Source organism: Emydura macquarii, unplaced genomic scaffold (genome assembly GCF_026122565.2).
Source record: "Emydura macquarii macquarii isolate MOO-44397 ecotype Brisbane River unplaced genomic scaffold, CSIRO-AGI_Emac_v2 contig_480, whole genome shotgun sequence".
Lineage (NCBI taxonomy): Eukaryota > Metazoa > Chordata > Testudines > Chelidae > Emydura > Emydura macquarii.
The window spans coordinates 2,440,107-2,459,795 of NW_027130617.1; the positions used below are offsets into that span (position 1 = coordinate 2,440,107).

At 39.9% G+C, this 19,689-nt stretch overlaps 1 protein-coding gene across 1 annotated transcript in view; it reads right to left on the minus strand.

Moving 5' to 3' along the window:
- STXBP3 (syntaxin binding protein 3) overlaps window positions 1–19,073 on the minus strand; it is a 46,218-nt gene extending 27,145 nt beyond the window's left edge. Inside the window, exons 1-5 of the mRNA XM_067538325.1 lie at window positions 18,935–19,073; window positions 6,976–7,025; window positions 4,993–5,074; window positions 1,473–1,549; window positions 847–925 (exon numbers count right to left, since the gene is read on the minus strand). Of these exons, the coding sequence (XP_067394426.1) occupies window positions 847–925; window positions 1,473–1,549; window positions 4,993–5,074; window positions 6,976–7,025; window positions 18,935–18,998 (352 nt within the window). The 5' untranslated portion in view covers window positions 18,999–19,073. The remainder of the gene's footprint in view (window positions 1–846; window positions 926–1,472; window positions 1,550–4,992; window positions 5,075–6,975; window positions 7,026–18,934) is intronic.
- Between the last annotated feature and the right edge of the window lie 616 nt (window positions 19,074–19,689).

Here is a 19,689-nt window from a genome sequence, read left to right on the forward strand (position 1 = left end):
AGTCCCAGTTCTGGCAGTCAAAAGTTTAGGGATACCGAGACCATGGGTGTCCTTTTCCTAGCACAATTTACTTTCCCCTCCACATTCTTTCAGCTGTGCTTCATACTTGCACAGACTGGGGAGTACCTGTGGAATGGCAGCTGTTCTTTCCTTTGCGTTGCAACCTCTGATACAGGAAGACTATGCAGAGGAATTATGCAGAGGGCACTTTATACTTCCTTACTCCCCTGTAAGCGTGTGGAGGCCAGCTCACAACTGAGTTCATAGTGAATAGGTAAAATATAACCAAACTTCAAACCACTGTCCTTGCAGCACAGCAAACTGTCATCCCAAAAACGTTATTTTTGGTGTTATTTCTGCATAGGATTGTATGTTTGTGTACCTCATAATTTTGCTCAAAGCTTCTTCCTCTATATTCTATAGCATATAAATACAGCCAGAATGTTATAAAAATAAAACTGAAACATTTAATATTGAAAGCTAAAGCATGAAATGCAAAGGTCATACTTATTCTGGGAAATAAAAAGCCGCAGCGCCACACTGAACAGAAACTCTTCTATATCCTGTGGCTTTCCATTTCTGGCTACAATGCCTTACAGCATAACTAACAGGCAAAGACAGAATTATGGGTGGGTTTTTTGTTGTTTTTTTTTAAATACCTCAACTTAAATTCTTAACTCTTGTAAACAAGCTGAGTCTCAAAATTCCCCTCACAGCTTAATGCTGTAGTTAATATTTCACATATGCACCAACTAAAAAATTAGACTATATTAGTAGTAAGCTAAGACTGATAACCACTTTTATTTATAAATTCATAGTTCTCAAATTCAATAAAAAATTACTTACAGTCAGTGAAGTAGACATATGCTGCTTTGTACTTGCTGGATGATTTACTTACAAAGTCATTTATAAGCCCATCTACAGACTTAAGAAAAATGCTAAATTTTAATTTACTATAAAGAAAATAATTCATTAGTGATTATTTTGCCTGCTGTTAGAACAAACTTTTCTTGGTCTATATTTTTGAAAAGATAATTTTTTTTATTGATCAGTGTGAAATTAGAAATATTGTAATCACAGTCACATGGGAAAGAAAAACACTGAACTATAATATTTATATTTCCAGCCCAAGGATGACAAAACAATGAAAGAAAATCAGTAATATTTTCATCTGTAGAAGCCGTACAAAAGATTGCTTTAAGGAAGCAAAGAAAGCAAAGGGGAGAAGGGGAATCTTATATTGTTATAGATTCTCCAATTATTAAATCATATTCATTCTCTTCTGAGCATTTCTGTAGTACCAGTAGAGCCAACTCTTCTCCATAGCCATTATTTTGAATGGCAGCTTTTAATAGCTCAGTATGTAATATTACAATGGTTTAGTGTACTACATGCTTTCTGTGCTACAAATAAAGATTAAAAAGCAAAACTAAGTTAAAAATTTGCTGTGTTATTTTCTTCAAAATACTAACCTTCTTGGTTGGAGTGATGAGATAAATTGCCTTCATGTGTGGGACAGGCTCACGGTTTTTATAAACATTCTCCACAGCTACAATATATAAAGTTACTCATTTCAAAATATAATTCTTTCTCTCTCTCTTTATTAATGAAGTTTGGAAAACTACACTGAAAACCAAGATTTTTAAACAAAAAAGAAAGCTAATGCATTCTGGATTGTATCTTCCAATAATGCTCCATTTGACTAGAGATTGTATTTTACATTAGTATTTCCATAAGCTAAAATGGGTGTGAAACACATTCTATGAAGAGAGGTGAATTACACTTTTAATTGACTAAGGTCTGTGGGTGGGGCCAACAAAACTAGGGGCCAGAATCCCCATTTTTTACACTGGGAGGTTATAAGAAAGACAGAATAGAACAGAGTTACGTCCTAACTAAACCTCTAGATCCCAATCTTGCAAGTTGTTCTGTGCAGGTAAACCTCTGCCCTTACATACAGCCCCAGGGAAATCAATGAACCTCCATACATGGGCCAGCATGTGAACAGCAGCTTCAGGATTGTAACTTTAGTAAAATGATTCTTGTATTCAGCATCAGAAAAAGCGATGCAGAGCACGTTTCGGATTCTAACCTTTTCTGTCCTTTGGCCATTTCCTGTGCAATTAACCAATTGGACATGTAACTGAATGCACACATTGGTCATTTTTTAAAAAAACCAACAATTTCATGTAACCCATGTCCTTCCGATGGCTTCTCTGTTTAGCTTAGTCATTACACTACACATAGAGGATTTCCTGAGACAGGGCTGCAATGCATTGGTGGGATAACGTGGGAAAACTTGCCTTGCTTCCGATCATGCCATAGCTTTTGTAAATAAAAAGAAAACTTCAATCTCCAAGATTGTCAGTCTGGTTATTTAGGCAGCACTTGATTCACTTAGTGGATAAGAAAAGTTATACACATTTGTTCTGAAATATTTTCAGATGGTAACAGCAAAGCAGTTTACCATGAGTAAAATACCCTTGAAAAGTGAATTACAGCTGACATTTGAGCTTACTGCTCTTTCTAAAGTGGCATGTGTGACACTGGAGGTATGGCAAGACAGTATCAGAGTATATAAGCAGCCTTAAAGTGGGAAAGATTTAATAGCAATGTTTAAATGTACACATTAAGGGTCCACTCATGCAATCTCTTCCTTACTTTAAGTAGCCCCACTGACTACTCATGTGAGCAAGAATTGTGACATTAGGATCCTAAATACTATCTGAGCATAAAACATTGATTTAAAAAAAAATCAGAACAGGTTGAAAACTGCTTTCATAAAGTTTAATATATTCACTACCAATTTCAACTGTCACTTTTCACCAGGATGATTTACAATCAGGCATCACAGAAATTAAACACATTGCAAATAAAAGTACTCTTCACTAGAAAACTTTACTTTTTGAACTTTAAGACTCCTGAGCCAAGGAAAACGTAAGCATTCCCTTTAAAAAATATTTTTTATAGGCTATAAAGTTCGTGATTGCAGTGTTTCATCTTCTCAAGTACAGAGGTAAATCTAGTCTTAAATATATCATATAGGAATTACATTATGAAATGAAACCTCATCTGGTATTCTTCTTCTGACAGAGGTCAATACTAAATGCTTCAGAGGAAGGCACAAGAAACTCCATAATGGACAGTTATGGAATAGCCTCTGCTTATCAGGGTTCTTTCTCTTTAAACACTATCAGAAAGTGACTGCCTGATTTATAGCCTTCATTTTTTATTCTAGCTAATGTAACCAAGAATATCCTCATTATCCATTTTTAATCTTTTTTATCTTGGAAAGCTCTTGGACTCTGACATTGTGACAGTGAGTTCCATAGGTTAATTCTGCGTTGTGTAGAAGGATTTCCTTTTAGTACTTAAATGTTACCTTTTAGTTTCACTGGATGTCCCCCTTGTTCTCTATTTCAAAGCTTCTCAACCAGTGAAACGCGTACCCCTGGGGGTACACAGAGGTCTTCCAGGGGGTACATCAACTCATCCAGACATTTGCCTAGTTTTACAACAGGCTACATAAAAAGCACTAGCAAAGTTGGTACAAACTAAAATTTCATACAGACAATGACTTGTTTATACTGCTCTATATACTATATCAATGGTTCTCAAACTGTATTTTGTTTTAATGGGGTCACTGGGGCCAGCGTTAGACTCACTGGACCCAGGGCAGAAAGCCCAAGCCCAAACCTCGCCGGGCTGAAGCCCAAGTTGTGTACCCCAAGTTTCACCTCACTTAAAGTAAATCAGGCTATTGAAAGGGGTACAGTAGTCTGGAAAGATTGAGAACCATTGCTCTAGTCTATACCATTGTTTTATTCAAAGCTATCATGTCCCTTCTCCTCAACTCTAAACTTAAATAGTCCTTAGTCTTTCCATTCTTCCCAGGAGACTGTATCGTGATGCAGAAAAAAAGGTTTGTTGTTCCAGTAACCCTGACAGCTATATCTGCAGGGTTTTAAATCCTGATAGGGGTACACAATCTGGACATGTCACAGAGTAGAGACCAGAGAAAAAGGACAACCACCCCTCCTTGTAAAAAAAGTTATAGAAACACAACGAAGTATTCTGGATAATGGCATGATGGGCAGGGATGGCAGAGCCTTGTCCATGACTTAAAGAGTGTCTGATGGCATGGGAAGGATTCAGATTCAGTCTTTTCTATAGGAAAGTCTTTCCATGCCTTCAATAATTTTGGTTTCTCTTCTCTGGATGGTACATCATTCAAGGTGAGGGCATTCCATTGATTTATATGCTGGTGCTAGAAAATCCTGAGAATATTCTATCTTGTTCTTCATACATTCTAATATTTTGTTTTTCTTTGTCGTCCTCTCTACAATGAACACATTTTCACTGAGCTAATGACAACTGAAAAGACATAATTCTCAAGACGTTCATCTTGTGTTTGACCATATACTTGATTTGCTGATATCCTGAAAGTACAGGGGAGCTTCTAATCACTTAAATTACACAAAAAAACACCAAAGACGACTTTGCCCAGAAGCTAAGTCTCCAAATGAACAAAAGTTAACTATCAGCCGACTGTAAAGTTCTTTCATGTAAGGCTTAAACCATCAAGTCTTTCTATACTGAACCTTCAAATATGATCAAGCATACCAGGATTTAAGGAGGGCAGACAGGCAAAAGGCACATCTCTGAATTGACAGTGTAGAGTTTCAAGAGTAAACAGCCAGTCAGCTATGGGAGACCAGTTTCTGGAATTTACAAACATTACATTTGCCTACATGCTACTTTGCAGCACAGGTGCTGCAGGCTCCTTTCAGGAGAGAAGCAGTAAATGCAATTTTGCAATTAACAGCCATGGAATATTAAACAAGTAAATAAAGAAACATTCCCATGACTTTTTTCTCCTTTATAAGAAGAGTAATAGTATCTAGCACACATTTATTAGCCCAACATTTTCATCTGCCCCTAGATTTAAAAAAAAAAAAAAAAAAGCATCTTTAACAACTACTTTACACTTACCAGTGATGCCTTCTGCCAGTAAATCAGTCATTTTGATGCAGGATGACAGTAGTTTAGTGGTAAAGTCATCTAAAATAACTATCTAAATGTAAAATCAAATGAAACAGCATTTAGGCAAATAATTCAGTATCAGCTACAGCTACTGTAAGACAAGTTATATTTCACTCTTTCATTCTCTTTCATTGGTAAGCAGCTGTGAAAGCTTGAAACTGAAATTTATTTTCTTACCAATTTATTTTCCCCATCACTCACTTTATTACTGTAAGCAGGGCTGGCCCAAGACTAAATGGTGCCCAGGCAAGGAGCATCTTTGGCATCTCCCCTCCCCGCGTTTGTTAAACTTTTGCATATCACGCTGGGCTCTCACTTCAGTTCATTCTTATATCTGACAGATTGGCTATGTCCTGTCCCTTATATACCCGCAGGGGCAGGACTAACAACATTCTAGGACGTTCAAGGAAAATGTAGTTCTCAGAAGTCCGGAAGGTTCCATGAGATTCTACAAAGGTCCAGAACATTCTAGGAGGTTAGTGGAGAAAAAAAAATCCACATACGGAATACCTGAACATTTTACTTCAAACATTCTATTTTCCCTTTTGTCTCTAACAAAAACACCCTGAGCCTGGTATCCCTTCCAAGACAGTTGAGATCAATCTGGTTAGCCTTACTCAACATTCCAAATTTCCATCTAGCTTGGATAAGAACTTCTTGGCTCAGAGAGCTATCTGCAGAATTCACTACCTCAGAAGATCTGTCTGAATCTGCAGTAGCTGTCTTAATTGTATTTGGGTTAGTATAAAACCTTCCTCTTCTGATCACTTTATCCTGAATTATTTTAAGCTTCTACTCCAAATCTGCCTGGGCAATTTTTATTTCTTATAGATTTTTGTTCATGGCAAGAAAAGCTGAATCACAACAATGGGAGTATTTTTATTGTTTGTGGTAATAACCCTGATGTTTTTGTGATTTAAAACCTCCCCAACGTTCTAAATAAAAAGTACTAGCCTCTACAATGTCCCATAAGCTGTTTTCATACAGACATGATCAAACCCCAAAGGATTTGCTGCATCAGTTCTACACATTTTTAAAGGAAGAACTTGCATTTGGGTCTAACTTCCATGTTAAAGAAAAACTGAAAAGTTTTTTAAAAAATTAGGTTTTGTATTAACAGGACGAATTAAAATAACTTTTAATTTCCAATTAATTAGGGAATAACTGCAGACCTCTCCAATGTCAATCCTATCAGTTCTACACTAGGGAATAAATGACTAAACCTTTTTGCTAAAAATATCCCACCATTGCAACAACCGGTGCAGTTTCACTGATGACGACAGATATGTCAGTGTACACAAGGATCTAGGCTGCTGCCAGCATTTAAAGCTCCACAATGTCTCACCCTGCTCAAAACAAATACACACAAGAGACTTTAAGGTTATGTCTACACTGAAATTAAAAAAACAGCAGGGTTTGTGGGACTTGGGCTAAGGGGCTGTTTAATTGTGGTGTAAATGAGACCCTGCAAGGCAGAAGGGTCTCAGAGCTCAGCCAGAGCCCAAATTTCTGCACCAAAATTGAACAGCCCCTTACTCTGAGCTCAAGCCAGCTGGCACAGGCCAACTGCGGGACATACCCTATAAGACCACCACACACCAATACCTTGTCTGCACCAGCATTCCCATCAGTGGAAATGAATTAGTGGGAAGTTAGAGAAATGAGTGAGGCTGTTGTGTCTTTCAGGAAAATGGGGTAAGATGAGACATGAATTTCTAAAGTGTAAAAAGCAACAGAATCACCTTTCAGGCATTCTTTCTACATCACTAGGAACCAAGACAACAAATCCATTTACCCATCTACTACAGGTCATTTATTGGAAGTGTTGTGAAGAAATCTCAGTCAAGGAAACAAACATTGAGTTAGTGTACTTAATGACACAGATGATTTATTTTAGTAATTCTAAACTGTTACAAAAAGCAAAATCTATACCTTCCATTCTTCTTCCTTCCTACAATCATCAAATACTGACGATTTTAGCTCTGTAAAAAAAAAAAAGTCAGTTTAAAGACATACAAGAATATACACCATAACTACTTATTCAGCAATAGTTATGTTTATGAAGATGTCGAAAAACACAAGATGTAATATTCTATTAGTTTCCAGAAGTACCGTTTTTGCAACTAGTCCTTTGCTCTGTTACAAAAGTAGTATCAGACTTGACAGCTCAGTTTTCATTTGAACCAATTAGTTTCAAAATTTATAGATCTATATAGAATCATAGAATATTAGAGTTGGAAGGGACCTCAGGAGGTCATCTACCCAACCCCCTGCTCAAAGCAGGACTAACCTCAGCTATATCATCCCAGCCAGGGCTTTGTCAAGCCTAAGCTTAAAAACCTCTAAAGATGGAGATTCCACGACCTCTCTAGGTAACCCATTCCAGTGCTTTACCACCCTCCTAGTGAAAAACCTTTCCCTAATGTCCAATCTAGACCTCCCCAACTGCAACTTGAGACCATTGCTCCTTGTTCTGTCATCTGCCACCATCAAGAACAGCCTAGCCCCATTCTCCCTGGAACCCCCTTTCAGGTAGTTAAAGGCTGCTATCAAATCTCCCCTCATTCTTCTCTTTTGCAGACTAAACAAGCCCAGTTCTCTTACCCTTTCCTCACATAATCAGTCCAAATTATCACCCCAATCCTGCAAACATTTAGTCACATTAATAACTTAAAAAACAAAACCGACCCCCCACCCCCCCCCCCCCCAAAAAAAAAAAAAAAACCCAACAACACACAATGAGTCCTGTAGCACTTTAAAGACTAAGAAATTTAATTTCTGCAGGCATAGGCTTTTGTGGGCTGCAACCAAACTTCATCATATGGAAGAAATAGAAATCAGATTGGGGTGTGTGTGTGTATGTGTGTGTGAGGAATAACAATGGGGAGGGTAGGTGTTAGCAAAGTCTATTCAGTTAGAGCAGATGAGGCCTACTTACAACCATTGATTAGAAGGTGAGAATGTGTGAACAGTGACAATTACTTCTTGTAATGAGAGAACTATTCCAAGTCCCTATTCAGACCCATTTTGACTGCAAACTTGACACACTTTGCTAACACCTACCCTCCCCGTTGTGTACGTGTGTGTGTGTACACCCCCTATCTGATTTCTATTTCTTCCATATGATGAAGTTGGGTTGCAGCCCACAAAAGCTTATGCCTCCAGAAATTAAATTTGTTAATCTTTAAAGTGCTATAGGACTCTCGTTTTTGTTGTATACAGACTAACACGGCTACCCTTCTGGAACTATTCATAACTTTGTTAGTTAACAGTTCCTACTGAATTCAACAAGACTATCCATGTGCATAATATTAAGCTAACACTTAGGCATATACACGATCAGGCCTATATATACACAAATTAAAGTATGCAAAAAACACATTTCATGCTTTAAAATATATAGCTAGAGATCTTTGCTTTATTATACCATCCCAAGAGTAACCTATGAAAAATACTTATTATTTTAGAGAACAAAAAAAACCCAAATGCTTAGAAGTATGATTCCTTTTATACTGTAAGCTCAATGGGGCAGCAACTTTCATTTGTTATGTTGGTACATCGCCTAGCTGTAAGTGATATATGGAACAAATATGCCTTGATTAATAACTACTGATTCCTTCTGGCCCTTAAAAATTGGAAAAGCTATCCACTGCTGTTTATCCCAAAATAAGATTCACCTAGGAAGACAATAAGAAAATGGTTCACATCATGTGAGACATTTTATCTAAGGACCCACAGTCAAACTCAGGAATTCCTCTCTCCAAGAATAAAAACTAAAATGGCTAAATGAGAATACTGTAATCAACTAGGCAAGAGATAAAACCTCTTTCTCCCTCCCAACCTAGCTAAAAAGAACTCCAAGTTACCAAGTAAGGGGTAACTGCTTTCTTATGCAGTGTGCTGCTTTCTTATGCAAAGTGACCCATTGCACTTTGAGAGAGGATCAAGAAACAAGTGGGGAAGATGCAAGTTAAGCAAACTAGAAATGGGTCAGTAAGACTGAAGGTCAAATTGAACAAATTACCCGTTACTCCAAGAAATCCAAATTACATTTTCACTCCAAACTACACACTATTTACGGTATATTTTGATTTTACAAAGAAAACAATCTTTCACCCTATATTAGAATCTGCCTATTTGTTTGCTTGGAGAGTCAGATTTACAACCTTCTAATGTGGAAGATCTCTTGTTCTATTGCAAGTCCCACAGAATGTGAAATGCATATGCATAATCAAAGAATGTATGGGAAATTTGGAAGATTAAGGATTTTGTTGGTTTTCATTGTAAATAATTGTTGCACATAGAAGTAATAGGAATTGTCTGCCACAAGAAAGAAATATTAAAAAATATACACCAGGGCATAATTTAGGATATTAAGAGAAATTGCTTGGGGGGGGGGGGGTGTTGGTTGTTCCCAATTGATACCAGGAGCTTGAAACCAGGAGCTACCAATCCTTGAAACGAACCAAAAACTTAAAAATCCTCCAAAAAGAAAAGGATTGAATACATTTGTTATACACCATTACCATCTATTGGATACTGATGGAAACCAAAGAAAGCGAAAGAGCTAAAACTTAAGCACTCACTTGTCCAATAGGAATAAGAGGGTGGCTCCCTCTTATAAATCTTGAAACTAGGATATATAAACTGAAATCATCATATGCGAGAGTTGACTGAACCCAGCAAGCTGAAGATCTGAGTGTGACACCTGGACCAGCCGTATGGAAAAGACTCTCCCCCATCCAAAAGTTAAGAGAATAAGAAGAAGTGATGAGATTTCATTTCAAAGATTATATTCAAGAATAGAAGGGGAAATATAAACAGTAGGTTTTCTTGAAGAGTCTGCCCTCTGTAGTGAGACCTCAAGTAACCATATTTTAATTTTAATTCCTTTATAAATCCAAGCAAATTGGCTTGAGAGAGATTGAAAAGAATTGCTTTAAGCCAGGGATGTCAAACATTTGGCCTTCAGGCCGGATACGGCCCTTCAACCTTTTTGGACCAGCCCATGTAGTCTCTCTCCACGTGCTGCTGCGAGATCTCGCGGCATTGTACTGGCAGTGTCACGCGGTGCTGCGAGATCTGTTGTACACTCTGGCGGCAGCGCACGCTGCTGTGAAATCTCACAGCATCCCGTGCTGCTGTGAGATCTGTATACTCTGGCGGCAGCGCATGGAGCGCTGTATGCATGAGACCCAGCGTTCCAAAAGGCGGGATAGGGACAGTGTGGGCTTGGGGCATTGCGCAGAGCGCTGTCTGTGCGAGACTGCACTCCAAAAGGAAAGGAGAGGAGAGGAGAGGAGAGGAGAGGAGAGAGTGTGGTCTCGGGGCAACGCAGAGGGCAGAACTGCTTCTGCAGCTGAAAGTAGCATGTGTTTTGAAGTGAGTGGGCTGTGAAGAAAAACCTTCCTACAGTTGCTCAGTTTACCATTTTCTCCCACTTCAGTTGCTATTGCCACCCATACATCTTTCCAGAAGAAATGTCCCAAAAATACATTGGCAAATAGCTTAGGAAAGATAGAAGCCAATTGTTATATTAGATTTGTTCAGACTGAAAGTTATATGCTCCTTCTCTCTCTGGTGCCTAGTAAAGGCATCTCTTCCACTGCACAATTCTGGGGTTCTCCTATAGAACAACAAGTCTACAAAATATCACTGTAGTCCTGCAAAGTAAAATACCACCAAACTGTGATAGTTCCACACATTGTAGCAGGATTTTACAGCTAAGTAATTGAGACAAACAATACCTTGTGGAATCGCAGAGTGCTGTGTATGCCAGACTGTTATGATGATATCTCGCGTACACAATCTTGTGTAAGCTGGGCCTTGTATATACATACACAGCCTTGTGTGGGGCCTTGTAATTATGTTATCGAAGAAAAATAGACAAAGAATGTCGTGTGGTTCAAGAGAAGTGGAAAATTTGTATTTCTTTGCCTAACTGAATGGAAAGCCAACATGTTTGATTTGTATGCAACATGTAGCTGTTGCCAAAGAGTACAATGTTCGGAGGCACTAGGATACCAAGCATGCTAAGCAGTATGATAAATATATTGGGAAGTTGCGTGAGGACAAAGTTTCTGAATTGGAAAAGTTCTTGGAAAAGCAGTAATCACTATTTACAAACGCCCATCAAGTAAGTGAAGCTGCAGTTAAAGCAAGCTACATGATTGTGCATGAACTAGCACAGTCATCAAAACCTTTTTCAGATGGGGAAATTATAAAGAAATGTATGTTAATAACTGCAGAATTAATATGTCCAGATAAACAGCAAGCCTTTGCAAATATAAGTCTCTCAAGAAACACAGTCGCTGAGAGAATCAGTGATTTGTCAGAGAACCTTAACAATCAACAAAAGGACAGAGTCAAATCCTTTATTGCATTTTCAATTGCAGTTGATGACAGCACGGATGTTACTGATGTGACACAACTTGCAATTTTCATTCGTGGTGTTGATTAAAAAATGCGCATAACAGAAGAGTTTGTAAAATTGGTTCCGATGAAAGATGCAACAGGTGACGATACCTTCAATAATTTGGTGGAAACTTTGGACAAATCAGGTGTAGACTGGATGCAAGCTGTGAGTCTGGCTACAGACAGAGTACCACAAATGGTGGGTAGAAAAGCTGGAGGTGCTGCAAAGTTGAAGGAAAAATTGCTTGCTGTCAATACGCAACATCAGTTTTGTAATTTACATTGCATTTTACACCAAGAAGCACTATGTAGTAAAACACTGAAACTGGATAGTATTTTGGATGTGGTTATAAGAACAGTTAGTTTTATACGAGCAAGAAGCCTTAACCACAGGCAGTTCAACTGCCTTCTGGAAGTAACTGAGAAACCCCATGGGTTACCATATCACACTGATGTTCATTGGCTAAGTCGGGGGGCTGTACTGAAACGCTTTGACGAATTACGTGGTGAAATACAATTGTTTTTGAATCAGAAAGGAAAGGTTATGCCTGAACTGCAGGATAATGAATGGGCTTCAAAATCTTGCTTTTATGGTGGACATCACGGAACACCTGAACTGTCTCAACACAAAGATGCAGGGGTGCAATAAATAGGTGACCGATGTTTTTGACAGCATTAGTGCTTTTGAGATTAAGCTTCAGCTTTGGGAAAAAATCAACTTTCAGATAATCATCATGCACACTTTCCAACTTTAAAATCTCGATGTAACACTGCTGAGTTTCATTGTGATGCTCTCACAAAGAAGTACAGCAGCAAAATTTCCAACTTAAGAAATGAATTCCAAACAAGGTTTTCTGACTTCAAATACCTTGAGAAAGACTTTGCAATTTTCCATAACCCATTTTCTGTCATTGTGCACGAGGTCTCAGAGGAACTTCAGATGGAAATAATCGAACTGCAGTGTGATTCTGTTTTGAGGGATAAGTTTTCCAGTGTTGATGTTGGAACATTTTATCAGCATGTAGGACCAAATTATCCCAGGCTGAAGTCTTTTGCTTCAAAAATTCTGCCCATGTATGTCTGTGAACAGCTCTTTTCTGTAATGAGCATCAACAAGTCAAGATTTCGTTCTCAATTTACTCACACACACCTGAACGCAATACTCAAGCTTGCCACAGCCCAGTCCCTTGCTCCAGACTTTGATGCAGTGGTCCAAAGTGAGAAGTGTCAGGCATCAGGAAGCAGCAGTAGCAGTAAATAAAGTACTATAATTCTTAATCATTGATCAATTTTCTTTTAATTGTAAAATAATAGTTGTATAAGTGACTTTACTGCAGTTTTTATATCACGGATATCTAGCAAATAAAATATAATACTACATAAAATGGTTGTGCCTAGTATTTCGATTTATGGTATGTATGGCCCAGCTGAAGTACATTTAATTCAAATCTGGCCCACCATAGCAAATGAATTTGACACCCCTGCTTTAAGCAAATCCTTTTAATATTCTAAACTTGTCCTTTTGGGACCAATCCATTCAAACTGTATTGACTGCACTCTTCAAAGTGCCTTAAAGACAAGTGCATCCCTGGAAGCATAACAAACGTGTTAGGCACTAAAGAATTGATTATCATAAGTAAATATGGTAATAAATCTTAGTCATTTCCACTGTTCCTTAACAGAACTGCTGAGCCTCAACTCTAGTCTATGATAATTGCTTGAACAACTGTATTGTTTGATTAGTACACAATTGGTTGTGTCTACATTTGAGTGGTGAGTGTTGATTATATATTAATGTGGCCCTGTCTGAATAAATAAATTATTGGTTGGTTAATAAGCAGCAAGTTTTCTGATTTGAGAAATACTGTTCAAGTTTAAAGTTTACTTGAAAAGAACCCAGCATTAAAACTAGTAAGCTAATGATCTCTGGACTCAATAAATAGGGGTCATCCTACTAGATTCTATTATATACTGGCAAATGTAGTTAAAAATCTAACTGGCACTCTAGCAAATTCATAAATTCATCCCCTTTTATGCTTACATAGCACAACGGGATACAGTCTGGTTGTTGCCCCTAGGTGCCACCACTTTATAAATGTTTAAATAAAGAAGTCTGAAAGCTATTCTGTTCTCTATTTCCAAAAAGCTCAATTTCAGTTAGATAAATATCCACTATGTTAAGTGTCAGAAGTATGTCAGACAATTTATTCAAAAGAAAACAAAAAAGCAAGGAAATCTGAGTTTTCTGAAAATATGAACCAACAGCTCAACCTACATTGAGGAAGTACTGCAAAATGCATGGTAAAGTTTCAGGATGGTAGGAGGGCATGCAGCTCAGAGAGCATCCATCTGTATAGTGTTTGTACATATCCAACAACCCAATGTCTGCCATGATTATTACATGGCTGCATAATTTATCCCAATTGTTTTTCTTCTTTTCAATAACACAAATCTGTAAGTAGTACAGGAGTAAAGCTTCCCTGTCTTGCATACCTTAAGGATGCCATATGCTGCCTCCTCCTTATCTAGGCCTCTCTCTATTATATTTTCACTTTGTGTGCATTTTTAGAATTTCACTAAAATTGAAATGATTTTGTCACACAATTCAACTCTGCCACACTGCATATTTTAACTCTTACTGTGCTGCACAGTGAGATCACTCAACATCACGTTTACAGTTGTTTCAGAGGGGATGTAACCTGGCATGTTGTGTTCATTCTGTTAATGAACATAACTTTAGAGTTTAGAAAAACTATTAAACTTCTCTACTTATATAAGCCTCTCTCATTCCTTGCAATTGCCTTCTGGGTTGTTTCCAATTAAAAATATTCAACATTCTTTTCATATTACACAATCCAAAACTGTGCATAATGCTCCAGGTGTGGTCTCCTTAGACTTTTGTACAGAGACCCAGTGATCCCTTTGATTTGTTCCCTTACGAAAAAATGTCAATATCCATTTTCTCTCTGTATTTGTGGCCAGAAAAGTAACTGATAGTTTTAAGTTTGTTAGCTATTAGCATGAGAGATTTTTCCTGATCAGCACCTAGCACACTAATTGTTGTATCATACTTGTTATTTTTATAACACTATACTTATCACCTTACATTCTTCTAGACCTCTGTTGCAGAAGATCAGAAAAGATGGGAATTTTTAAAGTGTAATGAAATCTGAAAGTACTCTATTTTCATTCCAACGAATACTCAGCCCAGTGATCCAATTTTAAATTAGATCTTACACGGTATAAAGACCACATTCTTAGTTCCTTGGCCAAAATCTAAAACAAAATGTTTAAAGTAAATGCCTAACCCAGTTGATAGCCCATGTCCTGGATCTCATCTACCTATTATTGATATTAGCTGGCATTCCCACTCATGACATCTGAACAATTCTTCCAAGCCATCCACGTATCATGTGAACATCACCCGCATGGCACTCCAGTTGTTGTATCTCCCATTCCTGGATCTGTAACAATTCGTCAAATTCACAGGCCTAGTTTGCCAAGAAAGTTGATTATTTCACCACCAACTGTTCTGAAAGCCTTCAAGTCTTTAGTTATCTGTCTCTCTCAGGCATTTCAAATGCACCTATCACCATAGTATTTAGGCAGTAATTATGAATGCAATCATGTCTAGTACCACACCCTTGTCCACACTCATTTCCTGAACCCCTTTTAGAATTTTTTTTTAAAATGAGGCAACATCCTTGTGTATGGAAGGAGAACAGGCAGTTCGGATAATCTCCCTATATATGTTCAAGTACAGTAGAATCGCAGAGTTACGAACACCAGAGTTACAAACTGACCAGTCAACCATTTGGGATCAGAATTACACAATCAGACAGCAGCAGAGACAACAACAACAACAAAGTGAATACAGTACAGCATTGTGTTAAACATAACCTACTAACAAAAATAAAGGGAAAGCAGCATTTTTCTTCATAGTAAAGTTTCAAGGCTGTATTAAGTCAGTGTTCAGTTTGAAAGAACAGCCATAACGTTTTGTTCAGAGTTACAAACAGCCTCTATTCCCAAAGTGTTTGTAACTGAGACTATACTACTATAAAAGTGTTCTTTTATGCATTCTCTCTCTTAGTGCCTGATCCTGTGAAATAATCAAGAGGACCACACACCTCTGGCAGAATGGTGTCGGTGATATAAACAACTGTTTAATTCAAACTAAAACGCACTTTCAATTTTCCTTTAAAAAAAAAAAAAAAAAAACAGCTGTAAGTGAACCAAAAGTCAATTATCTGCCCCGTTCTACTAGTGCTATCTAAAGCATTATTTCTACAAGTCACTTCACATACTTTATTTTTACAAGTTCAATATGCAAAATCATTCACTGTAAACTTCACTTGTCTACATTTTTAATCTGATTATGCTCTCTCTTACACAATGATGTCACTTTTAGCCCCAATTCATATCTTCCTCTCATCCTGAGGTCTTCATTCATACTATTCCCTATGCCTGAAATAATCTAATACCAGCATGCCAGATCCCCCTTGTTGTCCTCATTCAAACTCCTCCTAAAAATCCATTTTCTTCTAGAACCCCAAATCAATGAAATGTCCAATCAATTCACTATAATGTGAGAGAGCGAAAAAGAGTGGAAAGTAGTAAAGAAGTAATTCTAAAGATTAGATTATAAGAAGCTCAAATACTAAATACATAATCCCATCTACACATACAAGATGATGGGGTCTTCATAAGCTTTTACCACTCAAGAGATCATGGAGTCACAATGGATAGTTCTCCAAAAACATCTGCTCAACATGCAGCAGTAGTCAAAAAAGAAAGGGATAGATAAGATAACAGAAAAATATAATGCCACTATATAAAGCCACTGTGCACTCACACCTTCAATATTGTGTGCAGTTCTGATCAGGCCTTTTAAAAAAATTAGAACCAGAAAAGGTACAGAAAAGGGCAACAAAAATTATTAGGAGTATGGAACAACTTCCAGATGAGGAGCGATTAAAAAGACTGGGACTGTTCAGTTTACAAAAGAGATGATTAATAAGGAGTGGGGGGGGACATGAGAGAGGTCTATAACCTCATGAATGGTGTGGAGAAAGTGAATAGGGAAGTATTCTTCCTCCCTTTACGTACCACAGTAGGGGGTCACCAAATGAAATTAATAGGCAGCAGGTTTAAAACAAACATAAGGAAGTATTTCTTCACACAATACACTGTCAACTTATGGAACTCATTGCCAGGAGATGTTGTGAAGGTCAAAAGTATAACTGGATTCAAAAAAGAATTAGGTAAGTTCATGGAGGATAGACCCACAAACAGTTATTAGCCAAGATGCTCATAAATGCAACCCCATGCTCTTGGTATCCCTAAACCTCTGACTGCCAGAAGCTACGAGTGGACAACCAGGGATAGATCACTTGATAAATTGCCCTGTTCGGTTCATTCCCTCTGAAACATCTAGCACCAACCACTGTCGGAAGACAGGATACTTGGCTAGATGGACCACTGGTCTGACCCAGTATGGCAAGTCTTATCTTACATCAAGAAGAACAGACAGCAATACCATTAAGTAGCGTGTATAATTTACATCAAATCTCAAAGTTGTTCTTGCAACCCTAACCTTTCCTTCCATTGTCCCCATATGCAGTCATCCTTACTCATTGTTTCATGTATATGACTATAAACTCCTCAGACCCAGGTCCTATTTGTAACATTTATTTATATGACATAAATTAACTTAATTTGTACTGCCTAACTACTGTACAAAATATATATAAAATGTACTGAAATGTAGAGATAGCACTTCTCCCAAAAGCCCCTGAAGAAAATGACTGTTCAGCTAAAGTGCACACTACCAACCAACTTCAACATCTGTCATTGACAAGTTTGTCCTGCAATAGGCGCTCAACTTGGTGAACACTATCTACACCAAGACAACTGTTTTCCTCACTTATTGCAGAAGGGAGGTGTTGCAGGGTTGACTGAAGAAAGGTTGAGCCGGGTGGAGTAATAAGGAGCATTTATTCGGTTACAGCCTCTAGTCCACTCGTTTCCCTTCGCCTCACAACCAACGAAATGAGCCCCGAGTTAACTACTCTACAATTTTTTATTTAAAATAATATATAAATGCACACACTTCTACAACGTTCCATAAAACCCTTATTTTGTAATATAAATGATTATAAACTAAATATTAATGGCTATGGGAGGCATATAATTATACCCACCCATTTGTTATTTACAAGATCTCTTCACAGAGCACAGGCACATTACCTTGAAAACTAACATTTTTTAAAATATGCAAGGGAGGGAAAGATGATAATGCCTTCTTCCCACCCAAGGTCTTGCGCAAAGGGGGTTGGGGGGGATGGAGGACAACACAGTTACTTTGTTAGCCTCATTCCCTCTGCAGGTGGCCAGGAAGGGAGGGAAAAGAGATAACATGACTAACTAGACATTATACCAACTCCATTCCCATGGTATCCCTCCCTAACTCCAAGGCTAGGAAGCTGCTGTGTGATCAGCACATGATTATTGCTCGTGTAGTACATGGCCTTCTTAACCCAAGTTAGGAGAACAATTTGTACCCAAAGCCTGGGACCAATTCCCAGCCCCATAGGAATTTGGCCCAGCGCTGACCTCCTTTGTCCCCGCACCCACAGGAGGAAGAGTAGAAGCTTTGGTAGCTGAGCTATTCCCTCATAATTTTCCAATGAAAAATGATGATTAAAACAAAGACTAAACTAAATAAACTAGTGTAAACTGGAACACAGAGGAGAATTTAAGAATAGAGACCGGTTGTCAGTGTAAGTCAGTTCTGCTTCCCAGCACCTGAAGGCACTTTAGCACTTCTCTAAGGAAATGAGCGTAAACGTGGTTCCTGCTATAATAAAGCCAACAGAATTTCCCAGGCCAGTGTAGACAGGACCCAGATGTGGCAAAAACCACATTTTTCATTATCACACACTATTACTGCACGTCCACGAGACGTTTTCTACAGGCCCCTGCCTTCACTGCCCAGGGACCCTTCGAACAAGTGCGCGGCTCCGCAGGCGAGCGTTACGCGGCTTCCAAGTCACTAGGCAGAGGCAGAAGCTCAGGCCTAGCACCGGTGGGGCCAGCGGCTGCCTCCAGTCTCGGAAGGCACGGTCCATCTCCCCGCAGCAGCCAGCACCTGACCCTGCATCGGGGCGAAGCCTGCCGCTCCGCACGCTCTCGGACTGCGGCCCGGGAGCGCAGAGGCGGAATGCAGCGACCCATCCCGGGGGGGAGGCACACGGATGAAAGCCCTAAAGGGGTGGGTCGGGTCGGTTCGGGGCCCCAGCCCAAGCCTCCCCCTCGCTGGGGCAGCCGGGCTCGGGGCAGCCGCAGTGCGGGCACTACTGGTGCCCCAGGGCCGGGACTCGCTATTTCGGCGCCGGAGCCGTCGGTCCTTCCCTGCGGAGAGGAAGCAGCAGAGACCCGCGGGGACGAGAAGGGAACCCGGATGCCCCGGACTTACTCTGCCACACCAGGCTCTTGAGACTCCGCTCCCCGGACGCGGCCCTCACCGCGGCAGGCGCCATCTTGCCCCTAAAATTCCCCTTCCAGGCTTCTACTTCCACCCCTAAAGTCACAAGCTAAGCACTCCCGTTTACGCTTCATCCTACGTCATCACGATCCATCATCCTGGCCCCTCGCGAGGCCCACCCACTGACCCCGGCGTGACCCCGAAGAAGCGTTGCCGTTCTCTGGGAGCCACGCCCTTCTGTGACGGCGCCGTGACGCGCCAAGCGCCTAGCGCCACCGGAGTGGGTGTGGTGGCGGCGGCTTCGGGGGGAGGGGCAGGCAGCAGTTGGGGCTGCGAACCGGGCCGCGAAGGAGACGGGCCGGAGGGGGCGCGGCGCGGCGCGGCGGCAGGTGTTGGTTAGTGGGAGGACCGGGGTGGTTCTCACGGGCACGGCTCCGAGCAAGGGCTTACTGACGGGAACCGAGCGTTGCCGATGGGGCTCGTGCCCGCTCTCACAGGAGAGGGACATTACATTCCCCTCCACCACAAAGCGCTGCAGGACCCACACCAGACTCACTCTCGCAGGCAGACCCCCCTGCACCAGCAGCCCCCGTCTCCCCATAATAAGTAGCGCTCAGCGCACTACTTCCGAAGCTGTCCTAAAGACAGTCCTGTAGCAGCTGAGAAGCACGCATCCAAACTCCGGGAGCCGCTTGTGGTGCCTTGCCAGCTCTACAGCCCCTTCTTCGCATCAAACACACACCATC